This window comes from Neovison vison, chromosome 3 (assembly GCF_020171115.1).
Source record: "Neovison vison isolate M4711 chromosome 3, ASM_NN_V1, whole genome shotgun sequence".
Lineage (NCBI taxonomy): Eukaryota > Metazoa > Chordata > Mammalia > Carnivora > Mustelidae > Neogale > Neogale vison.
The window spans coordinates 150,862,206-150,885,774 of NC_058093.1; the positions used below are offsets into that span (position 1 = coordinate 150,862,206).

The 23,569-nt window shown below is 35.8% G+C and overlaps 1 protein-coding gene across 3 annotated transcripts in view; it reads right to left on the minus strand.

Annotated features, from left to right (window-relative positions):
- The window catches only part of C3H18orf25 (chromosome 3 C18orf25 homolog), a 90,143-nt gene that overhangs the window by 18,276 nt on the left and 48,298 nt on the right, over nucleotides 1-23,569 (minus strand). For 2 of the 3 annotated variants that reach the window (XM_044243052.1, XM_044243051.1), the window contains exon 3: nucleotides 6,064-6,246. The exons of the other annotated variant lie outside the window; for it this stretch is intronic. In XM_044243052.1, the coding sequence (XP_044098987.1) occupies nucleotides 6,064-6,246 (183 nt within the window). The remainder of the gene's footprint in view (nucleotides 1-6,063; nucleotides 6,247-23,569) is intronic. 3 annotated transcript variants of the gene reach the window in all.

Sequence of the window (23,569 nt, forward strand, 5' to 3'; positions counted from 1 at the left end):
CCTCTTCAGTCTATTTCAGAGCCCGAGCAATTAGTCCTTTTCTCTCAAGATAACCCTTTCAGTATGTCATACATTCCTTCGGGAGCTCCTGTGCACAGCTTCACATTCTCTGGCCTTTGTGCCATCCTCCACTGTCATCCCTCCAACCCATGACCTCACAGGAATCCAATGACACAGCAATGGCCAAAGCATACACAAAACTGAGTCTCAAAGATGCTCTGGAGTTTTCAAATACTGTCAATGGCAATAATCTTTCCTGTTCCAGGGCAAGAATAAGTCCTGTAGAAAAAGTGTAAATACCACAATTACCATATAGTAAACTGAAAATAAATCAGAGGACTTATATTTAACTATTGGGGCAGCTGGCTGTCTCTGGGTAAGCTCTTTGGAAAGGTAACTTCTTTCACTCTCTAAGAACATTCTAAATTTTTGTCCTCCCACTGAACACCTTTTCAATACACAAGTCAGAAAGAAAAGAGCATAAAAAAGTAAACTAAATTATCATGGCACATTTTGTTTTTGTCTTCAAAAGAAATAATGTAGCTACTTTTTAAATCATAAATCTACTGGTAAGAACTAGCCCAAAGCCGATTTGCACCACATTAAAGGAAATTATTATATATAGGATGTCAGCAATGTTTTAGGTATAAAAAAGTGTAATATCTCAATTCATTATTCATTTAGCTTGAAAACAAGTGAATTATGACCTTGTATTTAGTTTTTTCAGTAGGAATGTGAAAAACAGCTTTACAAAGGAGGGGAAGGGAAGGTCAGAAAACTAAAAATCTTACAGTTCATAAGAACCAGGTAAAAACAAGTGAAACCTGACCAAATCTGATCTCCTTCACAGAACTGATACAGACTTCAAAGTGCTATTAATAGAAACATGGCCATTCTGGCCTGATTATAAAAAGCCCTAGGCTAAGAACAGGAAAACCAAGATTTGTTTCTCTGCCCTATAACTAGCGTTCTGGACAAATCAAGACCATCATCCCTATTTTAAGGATGGGAACATGCTCATAGGCTACCTTCTTGACAAGAAGGCTGATGGAAAAAACGTGTTTCTCATAAGTTTTAATTTCCTGGACTGGTGGGGAGACACTATAAATAAATTTAGTTTACCACAATTGTAAGTCTTCCTTACCAAAAGTACTTCAGATTCCTGCTTGTCTTAGCCTCATCCACATTTATGTTTACAGTGAGCTACTACTAGCAATAAGTAAAAATTAAGTCATAATCCTATTTACTGATACTGTTTCTTCAAGATGTCCAACACAAGAGTTACCTGGTGGGGATTACAAAAAACGATTTTTCAGACCCCATGCCACATCTACTTACAGAATCCTTGGGGAGAAATTTAGGATTCTGAATTTTTATAAGCACCCTAGGTAATTCTTATGCTCAGGCCAAGTATAGGAAATTCCTATGGTTAGCGAAACTCATTCCTATGGTTAGCGAAACTCATTCCAGGACAGAACAGTAAATTAGAAATTCACTGATTAGGTCCATTAAGCACTTCCTTACTCAACCCACTTCAGCATAAATACATTAACATAACGCTGGCCAGCATTCCTGAGGTCTTACTTTGTGCTATATTCTGTACGGTATAGACATTATTTCACCTAACAGGAAGGACAACCTTTTGGGATGGATACTAGTTTTACCCTGGTTTGCAGATAGGAAAAACTGAGGCTTTATGTAATTTACATGAGTCCAGACAGTATGTAAGTGGCTGCTGGCTCAAACCAGGATTTGTTGGCAGCAGGCTATCATCTACTACACTGTTCAATTCTAGCATCAAGAAAGGAAAAGTAGGGCGCCTGGGTGGCTCAGTGGGTTAAGCTGCTGCCTTCAGCTCAGGTCATGATCTCAGGGTCCTGGGATCGAGTCCCGCGTCGGGCTCTCTGCTCAGCAGGGAGCCTGCTTCCTCTCTCTCTCCGCCTGCCTCTCTGCCTACTTGTGATCTCTCTCTGTCAAATAAATAAATAAAATCTTTAAAAAAAAAAAAAAAAAAGAAAGGAAAAGTAGAGGCACCTGGATGGCTCAACAGTTCAGCATCTGCCTTCAAATCAGGATCCCAGGGTCCTAGGATCAACCCCGCCTGCATCAGGCTCCCTGCTTAGTGGAGAGCCTGCTTCTCCCTCTCCCTCTGCTGCTCCCCGCCCCTCGCCCCCTCCTACTCCGCATCGCTTATGCTCTGTCTCCCTCTCTGTTAAATAAATAAATAAAAATTTTTTTTAAAAAAGGGAGAAGTAAACACATGGCAAGAGTTAATATGGAAAGCTTAAGTCTTTTGTTGACCAGTGGCTTTCCAATTTTAATTCTTTTCCTTGATTAAAACTAAAACTGAAGAGTAAAAACTCTTTTCCATAAACAAACATCATCTAGGGCACCTGGGTGGCTAGTGGGTTAAGTGTCTGCCTTTGGTTCAGGTCATGATCCCAGCACCCTGGTATAGAGCCCCACATCAGGATCCCGGCTCATTCTCTCCTTCTCTCTCAAATAAATAAAATCTTAAAAAAAAATTTTTTTTTCATTGTCTTATTGCCTGGAAAAACAGGCAAGGTACTCGGCAAGGTTCTCTATCTCCAAAGAATACTTACAGCACCCTAAATGGAATGGAGCTGCACACCTGGTCTGAGATGCTGCTCTTGATTAACCCCTGAATAGTCTGTTCAGTGATTGGGTTCTTATTTTGTTGGGAGAGAGTAGAACAACTCAAGATTAACCATTAGAACATTTATCTTAAGGGGCGCTTGAGTGCCTCAGTCAGTTAAACATCTGCCTTTGGCTCAGATCCTAATCCAAACACGTCAGACTCCCTGCTCAGTGGGGAGCCTGCCTCTCCTTCTCCCTCTGCCACTCCCTGGACTCATTCTCTCCTTCTCTCCTCCTCTCTCCCCCTGAAATAAATAAAATCTGAAAAATAAAATAAATCTTTTTAAAAATTTATCTTAAACTCAAACCGTAAGAATGACCATCTCATTGATGCTAATAGTTCAAATCTCTAAACTATAAACTGGCAAGCAAGCATGAATTCTGTTAACATTTTGTGGCACTGAGAGTATATTCAAAATTTATGAGATGGGCTCCCACTAAGACAATTAAATCAAGACCAGAGTGTATTAAGTTTTATTAATCATATACCTGCACTGTCAGATTTAGAAAAAAGGACTTTGAGCCAATATATGGCTTCATAAGAAACTGTGTTGAGGATATGTTGAACAGTGATGATATTTGAAAATCTACACACAATACATAACCCAATACACACATATGTTCTCTCTAATATTATATCCTAGAGAAATTAATCACATACATGTACCAAGAGACATGTACAATAAATGTTAATGGTGGCATCATCTGGAATAGCATCCTAAATGTCCAATAGAGAATGAGTAAATCAGCTGCGATATAGTCATACAGTGAATACTAAACAGCAGTGAAAAAGGAATGAACTAGAGCTACACTTAACAAGAACAAAACACAACGTGTTGAAAAAAGCAGTTACAAATCGTTGCCTTCAATATAATATCAATTAGTATTAAAACATGCTTGTTTACAGGTACATAACAAATGCAGTAAAAATATAAAGAAACACACAGGAATACCAAATATCAAATATCCAATTCAAGACAGCTTTGGAATGAAGAAGAGAAAAGGGGAACAGAGTTGAAGCCATGGGTGTTTTCCTTACATATTTTGTAATGTTTCATTTCTTAAGAATAATGGTTCTTAAGAAGGTACCTGAGTAATATATTCCTTAAAACTTTGTGTGACTGAAATTAAAAAAAAAATCAAAAATAGAATTAAGTAAACAAAGGCTAGTGATGTTTTGAACAATCAAGCTAACAATTACTTGAGTCTTAAAATGTGATACTACCCCCAACACTGGTAACTTTAAGGATACTTTAAAACCCCACAACTCTGCACTATTAGGTTGAATTATTGAAACTGCGGGGTTTCAATATTAACAATTTCATATGGCTCAAACTAATATTAAAATTCTTCACATCAAAAACAAAACAAAAAGTAATCATTCATGTTTACCCCCAAGACTTTACTACACAGTGATCTACATTTAACAGCAAGACTAAAAAACAAGGAAATAAAAGTGAAGTAGAATGCATCACTAGTCAACAGGAAGAAAATGAAGATAACCTATCCAGTGTATAGAACAAATTGTGTAACTTAGAAATACACATTGCACAAAATGTGGTCAAACTACTCTCCTTTGATATAAAATATTACTGCCTAATTTTTTAAAGTACTTATATATATTAGTACTTATAAAGTACTTATATATATTAATAAATCCTTAAAAGATCCTTGTTGGGGGGCGCCTGGGTGGTTCAGTGAGTTAAAGCCTCTGCCTTCGGCTCAGGTCATGATCCCAGGGTCCTGGGATCGAGCCCCACATCAGGATCTCTGCCCAGCAGGGAGCCTGCTTCTCCCTCTCTATCTGCCTGCCTCTCTGCCTACTTGTGATTTCTCTCTCTTAAAAAAAAAAAAAAAAAAAAAAAAAAAAAAAGATCCTTCTTGGGGGGCGCCTGGGTGGCTCAGTGTTTTAAAGCCTCTACCTTCAGCTCAGGTCATGATTCCAGAGTCCTGGGATCGAGCCCCGCATGGGGCCCTCTGCTCAGCAGGGAGCCTGCTTTCCTTCCTCTCTGCCTGCTTCTCTGCCTACTTGTGATCTCTGTCTGTCAAATAAATAAATAAAATCTTTAAAAAAAAAAAATTGAAGTCCAGAGGAAAAACACCTTGACCAAGGTCAAACAGGCAGTTAGCAGTCAAAACACATTTAAAACTAAAGTCAGGTCCTGCTCCAAAATTAACTACAATCAATTAAGCAGAAACTCAACAAGTAAGAGTCTTTTATTTTGTTCCAACCAAACATTATGGAAGAATTAAGGGCAATGATCTGTGGAGCTCTGTCTCCTTTTCTATTTCTTAGCAATTTCAATATAAAAAGTTCTAAACCCACTATTATTTTTGCAAAACCCATAAACATAGTATTTTAGGTAGTGATTAAATTATAAGAGTAGCTCATAAAAGCCAATGTAATTTATAATTTAACTAGGAAACTATAACCCTCTGTAACACTAATGTAAGAAAATACACACTAAAAGTAGTCTCTCAATCCCCTCCCCCTCTCTTCTCAAACTTAAGTATGAGGGCTTTAAGAAAAAGGTTTAAGTGAGAAAGAATGCTGAAAAGTGTTGAGGAACACAATTATGGAGACTTGGAGGCACTGGGCAATGTTTTCAAAAGAATTTTTTTTTTTTTAAAGATTTTATTTATTTGACAGAGAGAGATCACAAGTGGGCAGAGAAAGGAGGGGAAGTAGGCTCCCCACCAAGCAGAGAGTCCAATGCAGGGCTCGATCTCAGGACCCTGAGATCGTGACCTGGGCTGAAGGCAGAGGCTTAACCCACTGAGCCACCCAGGTGTCCCGAAATACTTTTTTTTAAGTATCACTCTTCAGAATCATAACATAGCCCAGATAAATTATGCAAGACAGGGAGGGAGATTTTCCTGAGATCCCAGAAGCAGAAACTGAAAGAAAAGGGTTGAAGAGATGAACTTGAGAGCTACCATAGAGAACTAACAGGGACAGGAACACCCAGAGCAGAAGAAACAGTACAGGCCTGCAGAGCAGCCCCTAGCGGCCAGCTTGATCAGCTCCCTCCCCAAACTGCAAGGTAAGGTCAGGTACAGAATAAGTGAAGGAAGCCTCTGGAGAAGATGGGTGGGGGAGAGTATTAAGGCCGCCTGGGTGGTTTTTAACATATGTGAAGCATTTTTATCCCAAGAAATAGGTCTACTGCAATCTACCTATGCCTACCATTATTTCTCATTTTTGCTTCCTTCACATTAGGCAAGATGAATGACATGCTACCCACATCTCCTTTTCAGTTATAAATGGCGCCCTGGACAGTCACAGTCATCTAATGCTAGATGTCTAGTTGGCCTGCTCTCAGCGGCAGGGTCACTACAAGGAAAATAGCTGCTGGGACACATGCACAGTACACCATTAGAGAGGGGGAGGGGAGGGAGACCAACCTGCCTCCGCATTCAGCTCCTCTAGAAGCCCGCTGGTCCTCCAGGTAGCTCCTGTGTCCTGGCCTCCTACAGAATTACTGTGCTCTTGAACTACTGCAGCCGCCAATAAATTGTCCACATTTACCACTTCTGGGTCAGAGCTGGTGTCAGACATATCATAATGAGCTACAACTGGAGGTCCATCTAGGGAGGAAAGAAAATGTATACTTGTATCTAACTTCCGGGGTGAAAAATACTTCTGCAACTAAGATGCAGTTGCCTTTATCTTCTTATTTCTATCTAGTCAGAAAAGCACTTCATATATCTAGTATTTTGTACATGAGGTCAAAGTGGAAGAGATAACCCAAGCTTATAAAGATGAGGAACACATTTGAAAAGGAGAAAAGGAGCATTATGAAGAACGGAGGACAACAGCATACTGAAAAATACATTGAGTTCTTGTCTTAATTCTAAAGAGCAAAAGATTATGAAAAAGGGGAAGACTCCACAGAGTAAAACTGATTTTTAAAGGAAAAAAAAATGATGCAAACAATTTAAACTCAATTTACAGTTTTTAAGAGAATGAATCTAGTTCTTTCTCTTAATAGCTGATAGTTAAAAGTCACTAATAGATTCAGAGAAGAAAATCAAATACGTATTTTCCTATTCTAGAGAAATAAGGCCAACAATAAGAGCTCTACTTGACTATGTCCAGTAAAGCCCTTTACAGATATCAGGGATGTTACACATTTTACAACATTCTACAAAAAAGACAATACTCACAAAATCCACATTCAGGATTTTGCTTTGGATGTCTTGTTAGGGATATTTAAATTTTCTTTTCCCTGAGAAAGACAACCAGCTCACACTCCAAGCAACAATATGCAACCTTATGGGTTATTTTAGAGACAATATGAAAGTTCTTACTGGCTAGTAAGAGATCCCTTCTACCTCCAAATCACCCTAACAAGCTGAAAAAGGCAGCAGAGTTCCAGAGTAATTAAACTGCAGTGATTCATGCTAAAATAACTCAATATTCATGCTTATAGAACAGATACATGCTTTAAAATGCTAATGCTACCCTTTTTCTAATGCAACCCCAAAAAGCAAAAATACAAATTTCATTCAATTATGAAATACATCCCTTACTCCTACCTCCATTTCAGAAGCAGCATAAATAAAGGAATGCAATTTCTCCCCCAACAGCTATTTATGAAGTGCAGGCAAATTATGTCTATCTATTAAGATTTTTTAAGATCAAGACTATTTAACATTAAGCACACCTATTTTATTAAACATATGCCAATGAATCCTTAAAATAGAACACAATGAAGGATTAGTTTTAACACAGACATCCATTGTGTAAATAGTCACTGAACAAAAGATGGAACACATCTGGGGTATTTATCCCTTAAAGCAAAGCTATCAAATCACAGGTTTATGCAGCAACATTTTTAAAATTAAAAATGACCAAATAAAAGCAAATGAGTTGTTAAGCGCCACTGTGTCAAGAACAGACATGTCACAATATGAAATTCTGACGATCGTGACAATTTCAGCTGACTACTTAAAAATAATTTCCAATTCTCCCAAAAGGGTAAATCAAGTTCATAGAATTCAATAGTGTGGCCTCAGTATCAGCTGGTAATGGATTTTAGCTCAAATAGCAAAAAACTGGTTGAAGTTTGATATTTTTCTTTTCTAAAAAAGAAAAGAAAGCTCTATCATTTATGAGTTCTCGTCAGAGTTCAAAATGGTTATTATGGAATCAAGATACTGTGGATGTCCAAACTTTGGGTGCAGAAGATATGAGGGTCAAGTACAATATTGACTATTTGACCAAATGTTCTATTTTTAAAAGGGCTTTAGTTAAGTGTTGTTTTTACAAAAAATTAGTGCTTTATTTTAAAATTTGAACACTACTACCATTCACAACCTCCTCACACATTCCCCTCTCCCACAACCACCAAATTGAGGCATGAGGTCAACAGTCAAGTCAAAATTGTACCACTCCTACATGTAGAATCATGCAAAGAGTATAGCTGTATATGTACATGCAGAGTTAACATCACCTACCCAATGCAATAACTTGTCTGAAAGTCTTCATCAGTAGGAAATACAAGCATAAACTTGTTATCTGGCTTCATTCTTGCATCTTCCGTATTTCCAAACAGCACACCTTATAGCTTAGCTTAAATTTAGTATTCATCATAAACAAAGACAGTAATATTTTCATAGTTTAATTACACTTAAAAGTTAAAATAAATTATCAGTGTCGTTTCTCATTTCCAGTGTATCCAAAATGATGACAATACTATACAAACTTTAAGAAAGGAATGATTGCCTTTTTATCCTTCTTCCAACAACAAACCACAATTAAGACTCTTGTGTTCCAAGGTCATCTTACACTTATCATTAGCAAATCAAGATTAAATAAGGGATATTAAAGCACTTAGCACCAGGGCTTGGACTTGAACCTTTAAGTATTAGCTAACTGACAGTGATAATTTGTGATATTCTTTTAAAAGTGATTCTTGCTACACAGAAGAATTAAGAGACAGGTAAGATCCTATAGTAATTTTATCTGCATTTTAAAAGAAAGGTGGGAAAAAGCCACTGAGGAGGAGCTAGGAAAATACAGAATATTAAAAACAGAAGCAACAACTATGCTTCCAATTTGACTCTAACAATTCACTACAGGATGGAATAAAGGAGGAGATACTGTCCTCCTTCCCACTTTATTATTCTTATATGCTGATAAAACAAATGCACTGCTACTAAGATTATTTTCCCTTTCAAAAATATCAAAATAGTCCCTTCAAGCAGTTACACATGGAAACAGTTCCAATTTAAAATTTAATCATTAATATAAGCACATTCATGTTAACAATATTTAAGGATTAGCCAAACTGCACAATCTCACATCTGCTACCTTGAAGTTTGTCACAATCTTAAAACATAAATTTGTAATAAGAACTTATTAGCTTTTCTATAATCATTAAAAGCGTATCTCACAAAAAGGTAAATTTAATATAATTAACTAATAATTATTTGGTCTACGGTTAAAGTGCTGTTTCTCCCGATTGAAATATTTTTGAAATTTTTTTTGCTGGTCATTACAATTATAAGGCAAGAAAAAATAATGTTAAGCAATCCACTGCCTTATTAAGAATATCGATTTATCCGTTTTATGCTGGAAATAGGTTTGTACCCTCTCACTGACCTCCTAGCTATAAACACTATTCTAACTTTTCAAATAATAAAATACAGATGTGTCTGTGTCATCACATATTCCTGATACAGTGAAGTTTATATTTTTAGGGACCTTAAACCTTCATACTGTTGCCATCAGTGTTTAATTTCATGAATTTGTTTCCTCAAATATGTTCTTTTTAAAAAATATGTTCTTTTAAACCTCACTGAAAGAATCTGAATCAAAAATAAAAAGAGGCGGAGCGCCTGGGTTAGCTCAGTGGGTTAAACCTCTGCCTTTGGCTCATGTCATAGTCTCAGGAGTCCTGAGATGGAACCCAACATGAGGCTCTCTGCTCAGCAGGGAGCCTGCTTCCCCCCTCTCTCTGCCTGCCTCTCTGCCTACTTGTGCTCTCTCTGTTAAATAAATAAAATTAATCTTTTTTTAAAAATTAAATAAGTAAATAAACAGAGGCAAAACAAACCCAACATCCTTTACTATGTTTATCCCTGAAAAACCCCTTTTCAAATTTGACAATCAAAAGCACAAAATTTTAAAATTATGTAAGGTAATACATAATTTACCATTCTTATTTTACAGATGAGAGACCAGAATCAATTATATTATAGTTATTCATTGTTGAGGGAACTGGGAATATACAGGAGACTGACAATGGCAAAGGAAACACACAGATCTTTAGAAGCAAATATATAGGTTAAAAGTCCTGCCTATTACTACTAACCTATAAGACTCAGTTTCATCACACGGTTATGGTAAGAGTTAAAGATGACGTAACAGCATAATACTGGTCCATTGCCCCATCCTTCCATTATAATTAGCACCTGCCCTACTTTATTATTTGTTTGCTTATCTTTACATGCAAATTCTGCCCTACAGAGCCTGCAAACAAGCAGCTTTGAGAAAACATCACTGCCTAGATTGGTGCCTCATTCTGGTCATAAGATTAACCCAATCTAATGCAAGCTGGTACAACCACTATGGAAAACAGTACGGAGGTTCCTCAAAAAGTTGAAAATAGAGCTACCCTATGACCCAGCAATCACACTACTGGGTATTTACCCTAAAGATACAAATGTAGTGATCCAAAGGGGAAGGTGCACCCGAATGTTTATAGCAGTAATGTCCACAATAGCCAAACTATGGAAAGAACCTAGATGTCCATCAACAGATGAATGGATAAAGAAGATTGGTATATATATATACAATGAAATTACTATGCAGCCATCAAGAGGAATGGAATCTTGCCATTTGCAATGACATGGATAGAACTAGAGGGTATTATGCTAAGGAAAGTAAGTCAATCAGAGAAAGACAATTATCATATGCTCTCTCTGATATGAGGGGATTGTAGGGGGTAGGAAGGGGAAAAAAATGAAACAAGATGGGATCAGGAGGGAGACAAACCATAAAAGACTCTTAATCTCACAAAACAAACTAAGGGTTGCTGGGGGGTAGGGTTGCTGGGTTATGGACATTGGGGAGAGTATATGCTATGTTGAGTGCTGTGAAATGTGTAAGCCTGATGATTCACAGACCTGTACCCCTAGGGCAAATAATACATTATATGTTTAAAAAAAAAAATTAACCCAACCTGTGACGTAAATGCTTTGCTAGGATTACTGAGATCACCACAAATGGAGCTTTTTTATGTTTATATTTGTCTGAAGTGTCATGTCAGTTTGGGTGTATGCATATGAAAGTGTTTCAAAGCCAAACAGATCATTTTTGGATTATTTCATATTTTGCACCATCCTTGCCTACAGAGCCCTCTCACTAACACAAGTGTTGTCAGTCTCCCAGTATGAGGTCTGATTAGATCTAGGAGACAGGAATTCCTCTTGAATCCCAGATATCCCAGAATGCTAATTCTCCTTCTCTACAGGTTAAGTGTTAGGCCCAAGGAAAGGTGGGGCAATGGCCCAACAGATGTTTTGCCCCTTCAACTCCCACTTCTATGACTATAGTAATATATAGTAAAGCCCACAGATAATTCCTTCTGTTGTCCCTATTATAGCCTATTTCCTGAAGCCCCTCATGAGGAGAGGAAAAATCTATCTTGTTACTGCCAAATGATCCCATACAATCTCTAATGCCATAGTTATTAAAGGGCCTAGGCCCAGTGCCATTATCTATAACATCAAGATAAAGATGGAAATCACACTTGACCTCAAACCAGATAGTCAGTTTCAAAACAGTTACACCTGAAAGACTCCTTAGAAATTACCTACTCAAGGGGTCTAAGAAGGGAAGTATGTATGTGTGGTGGCCAGGTGAGGGAATGAGGTATGGGGGAATAAGGTGTGGATAAGAGGAATCGAGGGAAAGGGCAAACCTCAAGAAGGAAATTTGCATGTTAGCAAAACCTACTCCAAAAAAAAAAAAAAAAAAAAGGGCTGGGACACCTGGGTGGCCCAGTTGGTTAAGCAGCTGCCTTCGGCTCAGGTCATAATCCCAGCGTCCTGGGATCGAGTCCCACATCAGGCTCCTTGCTCCGCAGGGAGCCTGCTTCTCCCTCTGCCTCTAGCCTGCCACTCTGTCTGTCTGTGCTTATTCTCTCTCTCTCTCCCTCTCTAACAAATAAATAAAATCTTAAAAAAAAAAAAAGGCTTTTTCATTACATACCAAAATACTTACCAAAGTGAAAATTTATATTTGCACATAAGAAAAAATACTTGAGAATACTTATGCTATATTTTTATTACTATCTCTCTCTCTCTTTCTTTCTCTCTCTCTCACACACACACACACAATTTGAAGAAACAGAAAGCAGTCGTTTTCAAAGCAGCTCTTGGAAAAGATAAATAATTACATCTACCAGAAAAAAAACAAAAATCTATATAGAAAAGCGCTATCTCTAGAAAAACACCTTTAAATATAAAAAACTGTGTGTGTATATATTTTCTGCAGAATACTATCAAAAGCTATTTTGGTGAAAAGAAAAATGTCTGAGAGAACAGGGCTAAATGGAAATTAAATGTGCAATATGCACTAAAAATTTATGTTTAGGCAGTAAGTCATTTCTACTTTTTAAATTTTTACTTGTTTTTTAAGTAATCTCTACACCAAAAGTGGGGCTCGAACTTAAACCCCAAGATCAAGAGTCACATGTTCCACCAATGGAGCCACCAGGCACCTGGCATTAAGTCATTTTCAAAATAAAACTGAATCAATGTCTATTTTGTGCTTTTTCCACTATACTCATCCCAATTATTAACATTTTTGAGATTATTAAGTTTGCAAGGTGGGGATCAAGTTTTAAACATTTTGTCAGTCCTTATATCATACTGGTCAATGACAGATCACTTTGTCACCCAGAAAAGTTACCTAGGATACTGATTAAGAGTTAATTCTAAAAGGACTAAAGAGATAAAAGCAAATACTGAAGATTATCAGAGTTGTTAGAAAGCTGATCACAAGAAAGAAAATTTAATTTTCACATTTCACCCCTAATTACAAAGCTGGGAAAATTATGAGGTTATTTATGAGATAACTCAGGTAATATGTATCTGGATATTCAAAAAAAGACCCTAAAAATACACAAAACAGGGCATCTGAAGAGGTCACCATCTTTCAATTTTTTCTGCCTATTTCAGAAACAAACAACAACCTACTGCTTTAATATTCAGATCTATAGGGAACAAAACTGAAATAACTGTACTACGTACATGAAGGACATAAAAATTAGGTATGATTTTAGCCACATCTCCATGTCTATACTCCCTGCTAAGGATACCTTCACTCTTTTCTGATTACTTCTCAAAGTAGTCTACATTCTGCTATTTTCCAAATACTCCTCAGTTTTTAGGAGGATAACTTAACAGGACATGCAAAGGAAAAGAATCTCAACTTTTGTATTAACATTGGAATTTGTTACTACCTTTCTCAATACATCAATTACAAAAAAACCTGAAAATTATCTCAAAAACATTATTCTAACTACAAATTAATACCATCATTACATTATGGAAAAGCAAGCTTCTTGACTTCCAAACACCTAATGTGAATTAACTGGTAGAGAATCACTAATATAACCAATGCTGTCCTCAACACAGCAACAAGAAGCATTTCTTTTTTAAAACTTTTATTTATCTAGATTAGTTATTACATTTCAAATGCAGTTAGGTAAAAGATATAAAGAAAATGCAATAAAATAAAAATCAGTTATTTGATAACATTCTCCCCAAATCTTGAAGTTATAAGATTTCATTACCAAAGAATATACTTCCTCATGGATTATTATTCCTTCAATTTTTAGGATGTCTTCTACTTTATGTTGTGGTAAATTTAACATAAGGTTAAGAAGATCTATTCAATGCTTGAAACTAATTGTTTTCAATCCCACTACTTTCCTAAAATTCAGCGAAATTAAAAACAAAAACCAAGAAAAAAAGAAGTATAGAAACTCAGAAGCTATTCATGTTGTGAAGAATTCATTCTAGACAAATTAAGAAGACAAGTTTCTTATCTGTACAATGATTATGGACACACACCATTTTTAGAAAGGATCTGAGAATTTTCCTTCAAGAACAATTTTTACTGAAGAGAAAAAGAATTTCAAGCTTAATAAATTTGTTGAAAGAGTTCTGATGCTGTATTTTCTAACATGTGACATTCCAGAAGATCTTTTTCATTGTCTCCATCACTGTATCATTTAAATACAAACAGGAGAGAGGGAAATCAGTATAAACTAAAGAAAGGTAACAGGTACACTTACTTTAAAAGGTCACCATCCTTAAGATGCCTATAATCTGTTATTCTAAACAAAAAACAGCAAGAAATCTGTTCGCCATCTTTCCTATGACTTCCACATAGCTGTACCATTAGGCAAATTCAGCTAGACATTAAAAATGAAAATTATCAGTAATACCAACTTGGGTGATTTGCTCAAGAAAAATATTCACTATGGCACTTCTTTTATTAACAAGCAGATTTAATTCATTTTAAATTATTTCATTTCTAATATTCTGATTTGCATACAAATTTTAAGTAATAAACCTTAGGTAAGTTGAGATATACCTAGACCCAGAGACCTGGATCTCTGCTGGTAAATCTGTAACAGTAGAGAATGACAAAAGCAATGAAGCAAAATTATTTTTTTACTCAGTCTGCTAGTGAAACGAGGCCAAAAACCTTGACAATGAAAAGAATATCTATAAAGTAACACTTTTCTCCAATTTAATCATGCTAACTAAGCTTATATGTGGGCAACTCTTTTTCTTACATACAAGTAAGAAGCAATGAATGGATATTAATGATGTAAATCCAATAAAATCCCTGTAAGACTATTACATAGTTATCTGTCTCCAACAACTTGTCAAATATAACGTTAGTAAAAATACAGAAATTATTTCAGAATTCTGAATGGGCATATGTGTACACACACATGCGCAGACATACACATCCTTAAGATGACTCTCATTCCTCTTATTCAGTAACAGGCTTTTTCTTTTGGAGCCCCAAAATGACAGAATCCTTTATTCTACTTCTAAAAGTTAAAAAAAACACTTCATGCAAAACATTACATCATAAGATTTTAATTTCACTGTGTTGTGTTATAAATTAAAATTTTATTTGGGCTTTGATTATACTCGTTTTTAATAATGTGCACAAGATACACATCAATACAACTGAGAGTTATTATTATCTAACAAATGGCTCGAATAACCAGATCGTTCTAATCTGCTGGTTAAATGTTCTTAAAATAATTAAAAATCTAATGTTTTAGAACACTGAATTAGTAAAAACTAGGCAGGAAGTAGTCTGTAGACAGAGCTTCCGAAAACACATTTACCTTTACTGAGGGGATATGCCCCTTTTTAAAGATCATCACCTAATTCCATATGTACACATTAGAGAAATGACATGCTCAAATATGGGACTTTATTCTTTAATAAAAAGCATTTCAACCATGTCTATGTTTTAGAGGTTGAAAGGTTTCTTCCCAGCATTAGCCCTTTATATACTACAAAAAGGTCAGAACAGGATACATCTCTTACCCTTTGTAAAATTCTAGGAAAATTAAGGGAATTCAAGAGAAGTTAGGGAGGACCACTAGGCACTTCTAAAACAATACCTACATTAAAATGCCACACATGATCCAAAAGTCATTCCCATTTCTTATTTGTAGTCCCTGAAGTACAACAATCCCCTTTAGCCATGGTTTCACTTCCATGGTCTCAGTTACATTAGTCAACAGTGGTCCAGAAGCAGATGATCCGCCTTCTGACAAACGGTCAGATGGTCAACAGCAGCCTAACACTACGTCATAGCGCATGTGTTGTTCACCTCACTTCCTCTCATCACCCCATTTTATCACCTCAAATCATCACAAGAAGGGCGAGTACAGGACAATGAGAGATTCTCAGATTATATTTACATACCTTCTATTACAATATGTTGTTATAACTGTTCTATTTCATTACTGTTGTTAATCTCTTACTGTGCCTAGTTAATAAATTAAACTTTATCACAGGTATGTCTGTATAGGAAAAAAAAAATGTATGTAGAGTTGGTACTACCCGTGGTTTCTTTCAGGCATCCACGTGGGTCTTGGGACATAATCCCCATGGATGAGGGGGTATAATTTTAGGGATAAAGACTTTGACTCGCTAAAGGAGAATTCAATAATCCACAACAGCAATCATATAAAAATAAGCATTAGAACTACTTCAATACTTGATACTTCTTTAAAGATACAGAATATAAAATCAAACTTTTTTAAAATAGATATTTTTAAATTGTGCAATCTGGACAAGGTGTGATCATTTTAAAGCACAATTCATATAAAAACTTACTGTTTTTCAAAACAATATTCCCTAAGAGAGCAACACATTTTCAAGGCACTGTGAGAAACTGAAAATCAGGATAAAGTTTGCATGTATGTTTCTGCTTCAACATTATTCTTAAACACTCCAAACCACAAAGTGTCCAATTTTACTTTAGAATAAATTTTAGTATTTTGGAATATACTCTATGAATGAAATCAATATATCTTGGTGGTCCTTTTCTTTCTACCAAAACCTTTTTTCACCTCTTTACCCAAAATTATGTAGAAAGGCTTCCCAAAATTACTGTTTGACACCTTCCTAAATATCTAAAACCTTGTCCTACCTAGAATGTCAATTAAAACCTATCTTTGATAATTCTATTCCATTGAAATTTTTTCATTTTTCTCTTAAATGCAAAAATATATCTGTAGCCTTTTTGCTCAATTATCTAGTAACAAAAACTAGAATATATCCAATCAATACTAGGAATAATTTGTGTTATTCTTAAAAGATGAATTCATATTTTCTATTTTAAAAATAAAAAACAGCAGTACATGCTTAATATATCAAATATTAAATCATGAAACAAAAAAGAAACCTGCTAAACGCTTAAAGCTGTTTACACATGCATAGAAAAAAAAGTCACATTAACATGCTGAAATTAACTTCATTTTCTTAAGTAGGTTCCATGCCCAATGTGGGGTATGAATGAACTCATGACTCAGATCAAGAGTTGCATGCTCTACCAGAGCCAGCTAGGCGCCCCCCTAAATTAACATTTTTTATGCCTAAAAGTCCATATCTAGTAAAATCCGTGATCCCAGTAAGAAACTGAAGACAGAACAAACTTCCCTGAAAATATCTCAAATTCAAGTAAAGATTACACATTACTTATAATCTAGTCAGTCATCCCAAACTAGTATGTTCTTGTTGATACAAAACTTAAACTAAAAAAAGAAAAACACTAGCTGAAGTCATTTACAAATGTTGCATGATCATTTCAAAGAAATCTGTTATAATAAACTCTTATACAGTTTATGGTAAAAATTCATACTAACATTATGTAAGAGCTTAGCTGATGTTAAGAAATTTATTGCAAGTTGCACTGGTGTTCAAACCTTACCCCTATTTGTCAAATACCAAGTTCAGGAAAACTGACAGTCATTACACAATAAAGAAGAGACTTTTAGTCTTTTTCATCAATTCCTACCACACATTCTCCAAAAAGAATGGAGAACATTAACAAGCCTCCCCCAGAGTTAACTCCCAACTCCTATCCATCAGTTTCTAAAAAGAAAAGAAAAAAAAAACCACCCAGTTTATTTTTCAAATAACAAAAACTAGAAAAGAAAAAAAGTGACTTGTTCTATTACAGCTAATTTAAAAGTAACAAATATTTGGATAAAGAACTAAAGAGAAAATGTACTGACAATTTTCTGAGTAAAGTTACTGATAAATTATTTAAATAAAGGTCTTCATTGTTATGTAAACCACCCATCCTTCTCTTACAAAACAGAGAATTACAGTTCTCCCAAAGTTGCAATTTCATTAAATATTAAAATATTACCCTTTTTCATATTGAGAAGTTATAAATTTGAAGGAAAAGACTAATAAATTTTTATTGTAAGTAAATCAAATATAAAGCAAAATGTTAAAAAAAAAAGTGTTAGCAAGGTTACATATTCCTATTTAAAAAGTTCATCCTAATTTAGCAGTTTCTCACAATAGTCTTATCAACCCAGAAAAGATAAAATATCAATATTTCCCAATCCCAGGCTACACATAAAAACAGTTATCATGTTGTAAGACTTTCAATCCTGTGATGTTTTCTCCCCTTTGACATACTTATGGGCCCTTTAACATGCCAAAGGGCCATTTATTTTCTGTCTAGGGATGAAAAACAAAATTAAATCGGTAGTACATTAGCTAATATACTTAGTCACTAGTAACTGAAAAAACCCATTCAATATACACCCTTAATTAACAGTGTGAACATTTCATCTGTTTCCTCTAGAAGCACCCTTTTACATCAGGGAACCAGACAATTTCACCAAATGTTGTCTGCCAGGTTACTCAGGCACTGAGCTTTAAGTTAATGCTGAAGATACAAATTCATCTATGTAGCAATGAAAAATTCTCATGCATATAATCAAATTCCATTCTATTCTGCTTTCTCTACAATATCTTGCATAGTAGGTAGAGTATACATTTCCTCAAAAGCTAATTCATTCTTCCTACATACATATGTTACTGAAAGTTATAATTCATTAAAAACAAGCAACAAATGCATTCATTAAATGACATACGGAAGAATGATATAAAAATGTTCATGCAGTACATTCATCATTTATGATCTTCAGAGTGGGATTAATTACATGATTTCCTCCGCTGAAAATAGAAGGGAGTGTTTTTAGAGAATAAATGCTAAGAGATTCTCAAGGAATTAATCACTTAACTATTTGGATTCACTAACATTCCCTATCTTATATCTTATTTATATTTTTGGCACAAAAAAGCATAAAGATGAAGATCGCTCCTATTATCATCTAAATATGGTTCTATGTTCCAACCAAATGTAATGAAACACAAGCTAAAATTTATCCAACTCTGCTGCTTTGAATACCTAATTTTTAAAAAAGAAACTGTTTACTATCATAATTTTTAAAACACCATCAAAAGAAACTTACAATAGGCAAAACTATATTCCTTCTTATACAATCCAAAAACCAGATAGTAAACACAACTGAATTTGTGACAGATTCGAAGGTTGTTCTGTAATACTGCCATTTTTGGCAAAGTTAGCTGGAAAACTGTTAAAAGTCTTCGGGAATTCTGTACTGTCAACATTTCGACAAGTCACACAAGAACCAAAGGGCTGCTGTGGTAGTTCTTGGAAATCAGGCATCTGCATATAAGCACCTGACTGGGTAAGAGGGGAAATTCTTTGGCCAACTAGTTGCATTTTAAGTTCCCTGGGTTCCACAGCTGCTTGTTCTCTTCGCCAGTGTCAAGGTGAGTTAGCTTTTCCATCCACACGTGAAACTTCTCCTCTGTCTGCCTCTGCATCTCAGAAAAACAGCTCATGGCCTCTTCCAGGACACTGCCTATGCAGTGCCTATCATACACAGCACCCCTGTCAAGTAATCCTGGAATTTCCCTGGGCGCTCCTTCAGATCCCCCAGCACGACTGAAGCCAGCTTTAAAGACATTGAGGCCATCTGATAAAACATCATTAATTCAGAAAATTGTATTTTTTATTAAGACATGTCTAGTTAGGAAAATGGCTTAAGCATTACTAAAAAGAGCCATCAGTAAAGCACTGATAAGCAAGCACTTAAATTAACAAAAGTAAAGTAACTCCAAGAAAAATTAAGTAACATAACACTACCATTTTTCACAGCTTCAATATTATTCGCCCAGCAACCTGTATTGTATTACTATACAACTAATTATTAATCTGTAAGTGATTTTCAACCTTTGCTGAACATAAAAACCTGGAGTGGTTTAACAAATATCAAAACCTAGGGCTCCTAGACCACTGAAGGTCACTTTGTTTTAAGCTCCCCAGGTGATATTTTTACTGCTTTAACTTTAAAATTCTAAAAGCTGTTTTCACAGCTGATCCATAATAAATCAGTATACAATTAATTCTCAACTGACTGATTCATATCAAAAGCTCTTGTATTAAGTTAAAAAATATTCTTTATGGGAAACTATATAAAGGATATATACAATCCATGTATATGCCTCTGAGTCAGCTTTTTACAAACCCAGGTCTATGCAAGTGCTAAAAGGTATGCCTTTATTTCAAACAAACAAAAAAAAGGTTTTGTGGTTAAGTTTAGAATATGCTACGAATCATATCCTCTTCCTCTGCAGAGCACATTAACGGCTCTGAGTTGTCCTGCAGTAAAGAAACCCATTTCAACATGGTCCAGCACTTTCCAAATATGTGAACAGTGTACAGCTATTAATACACAGTAGGAAGTCATCTCATGGGATTCCAGTTCAGGATCTGTTCCTCTAAACATTGTTTTATCCTTGAACTAGGTGATTATCTTTGATTTGGATTGGACTGGGTCTCCAATAAAACTAATAATGCCAACCTCTTTTCTTTAGGAAACTATTTTAAAAATGTTACCTCATCAGACCACTCCTGACTACAGTACTATCTAAACTAGCTTTTCTACCCCATTCCTAGTCAATCTTTATCTCTTATATCCTGCTTCATTATTATCCATGATGTATATTCCTGATAGCCTCCATCTCTCCTCAAAAAAAGAGTAAGTTCCATGACAGCAGAGACTTTTCATTCACTGCTGCACTCACGTGCTACATAGTAGGTGCTCAAATATTTGCTGAATAAATGAGTGGTGGAAATCAATCAATCCTGGCCTTAGTCCTTCTACCTATACAAAGAAGTCTTATAAAGAACAGCCATATGAAATGCTCTATTGTATTTATTCCACGGTACTTCTGAAAATACGGTTTACTTAATCTCATAATGGCTTTTTATGAAGATGCAAAAGAAAAATCACCCAGGTTTCAGTTTTAAGAATAGTAGTATTGGGGTGCCTGGGTGGCTCAGTCAGTAAAGCGTCTGCCTTCGGCTTGGGTTATGATCCTGGAGTCCTGGGATTAATCCCCACATTAGGCTCCCTGCCTTGACAAGGAACCTGCTTCTCCCTCTCCTTCTGCCTGCCACTCCCCCTGCTTGTACTCTCTCTCTGTGTCAAATAAATAAATAAAATCTTAAAAAAAAAAAAATACTAGCAGTATTTCTCCTAGATAATGAGAATTGTTTAATCAGTCAAACCACCTCTTTTCAATGCCTAAACGTCTATGAAACAAATTTTTGGCCCAATTCTACTTAGCAAATAGAGTAAGTTTATTATTCTTTGATATTATTACTTTTCCCCTGACTACTCCATCCCTTGTCCTCATGTTTAAAAAAAATACATCTTGTTCACACAAAAACTTTCTCAAGAACGTACCTTTCCCAAAAATTTGTGTTTGGCTTATGGAAACACTAAGTGAAATTTAAAGAATATTAAACTTTCTTTAAGCAGTTTATCCCCATTACAAGTGCTGGATAAACTTAAGTGTATAGGATAGGTAATTAAGAGGACTACTTTGATCTGTTTCAGATTCTGGTGCTACTCTTTTTCAGCAAACACTGAAAAATGGCTGAATTCAGAAAATGGTGTAAGAATACTTATGCTAAGGATACTGAGATAAGTTGCAGCCTCACAGAGATGACTACATCTCTATGTAGTAATATGTAGTATATTACTATTAGTATATTATGTAGTAATATGTATTATATAGTATATGTAGTATACTATGTAGTAATATGTAGTAATAAACACTGATTAATAAGACATTTAAAGTATTAAAATCAAGGACCAATTAACTATGCATTTGTCAAGACCCACAGAAGAGTGAACCCTAATATTAACTACGGACTCTGAATGACAGCATAGTCAATGCAGGTTCATCACTGCCTTTGGTGGGGGTGCTGATAGTGGGGAAGTTTGTCCATATGTCGGGGCAGAAAATATTTGGGAAGTCTCTGTACCTTCTGCTCAATTTTGTTTCAACCCTAAAGCTGCTCTAAAACATAGTCTATTTAAAAAAAAAACAAAAACAAAAACAAAACCCGGGGGGGCGCTCCTGGGTAGCTCAGTGGGTTAAGCCTCTGCCTTTGGCTCAGGTCATGGTCTCACAGTCCCTGAGATCAAGCTCCACATCAGGCTCTCTGCTGGGCGGGGAGCCTACTTCCCCCTCTCTCTCTGTCAAATGAATAAATAAAACCTTCAAACAAAACAACAAAACCAGGGACCATATTCTCACCTTAAACACATGCGTGTCCTTTTATTAATACTAAGATAATCCTACTTTGCAAAAAAGACTTATTGAAAGCAAAGCTTACACTTTTGCATGTACACAAAGTTAATATAGGCACTCAACTTTGGGAAGTTAGGAAAAGCAGGCCAAAAATAATACCTTAGTGCTTTAACATAAGAGACTGACCAAAAAATACCCACCAGTAAGACTATGAAGCTTCCAAATTTGAAGTAACATTATCCAGACATAGTACCACAGAGAAAACCACATTTAAACAATGCATGCTTTGAAAATAATCCCTTAACTGAAGTAAAAGAAAAGAATGCTTATGCTTGTTAATTAATACAAAACTGTGTTGTGGTTTTTATAACTAATATGATTTTTAAAAACTGGACTCCATTGTTCATAACTTGATGCCCATTAAATGCAGTAACAGAACTGAATCAGACTGCTAGTTTCACAATGATTTTTAGCTATGGGAGCCTTAAAACATCACCACTTAACTGACTAGTAGCTCTCAGTCCTGGCAGCTCATGGTAATCAACTGGGGAGCTTTAAAAATGCATGATCTCACATGTAGGTAAAATGTAAAATAAGGGAACTCATACAGTATATATTGTGGATGAACAGGGAGATGGGTAAAAGTGATCAAAGGGTACAAACTTCCAATTACAGGATGAATAAGTTCTTGGGATGTAATATACAGAATGGTGACTGCAATTAACAATGTACTGTATATCTGAAAGCTGCTGAGAGCAGATCTTAAATGTTCTCAACACACCTATGTGAAGTGACAGATATCTGCACTAAGCCTACTGCAGTAATCATTCTGCGATATATGCATAATACCAAACTGCCACATTGTACACCTCCAACTTACATAATGTTGTGTTTCAACTGTATCTCAAAAAGGCTGGGAAAAAATGCTGATGCCTTGGGTGAGACCCAGAGATCCTGATTGAATTGGTCTGGAGTGGGGCCTGGGCATCATTAGTTTTAAATGCTCCCAAGTGATTCTAACCTATAGTCAGATTGAAAACTGCACAGATTTTACCTGCCTTGTTTGCATTTACTAAGCTGAAAATAGGCAGTTTCCACCTGATTACAATGTCTCAGTGCTTTGTTATCAGTGAGTCTCCTAAAATACAGTAAGAATACAAGAGGCTTAAAATGGGAAGGTGGCGCTTTTAGCCACTTCATATTCAATCCAGGAAAAAATCTGTTAAGGACTGCTGATGTGGAGCGCCTGGGTGGCTCAGTGTGTTAAAGCCTCTGCCTTCAGCTCAGGTCATGATCTCAGGGTCCTGGGATCGAGCCCCACATCAGGCTCTCTGGTCAGCAGGGAGCCTGCTTCCCCCTCTCTCTCTGCCTGCCTCTCTGCCTACTTGTGATTTCTGTCTGTCAAATAAATAAATAAAACCTTTAAAAAAAAAAAAAAAAAAAAAAAGGACTGCTGATGTGGGCTTGGGGTCTTCGCCCTTGAGTTCCCACTGCTTAATATAAAAAATTTTCAAGTAATTCAATCCCCAACAGGCTAAGAACACTCACCAATCAGTAAGAAAAACAAATGTGGCAGGAGGAAAATGTGCAAAGAATGTGAATAGAATGTTTACCAAAATAACAAATGGCCAAACATGATTTTTCAGCTTCACTAGTAATCAAAGAAATGCAAATTAACACTAAGATACAATTCTTCCAT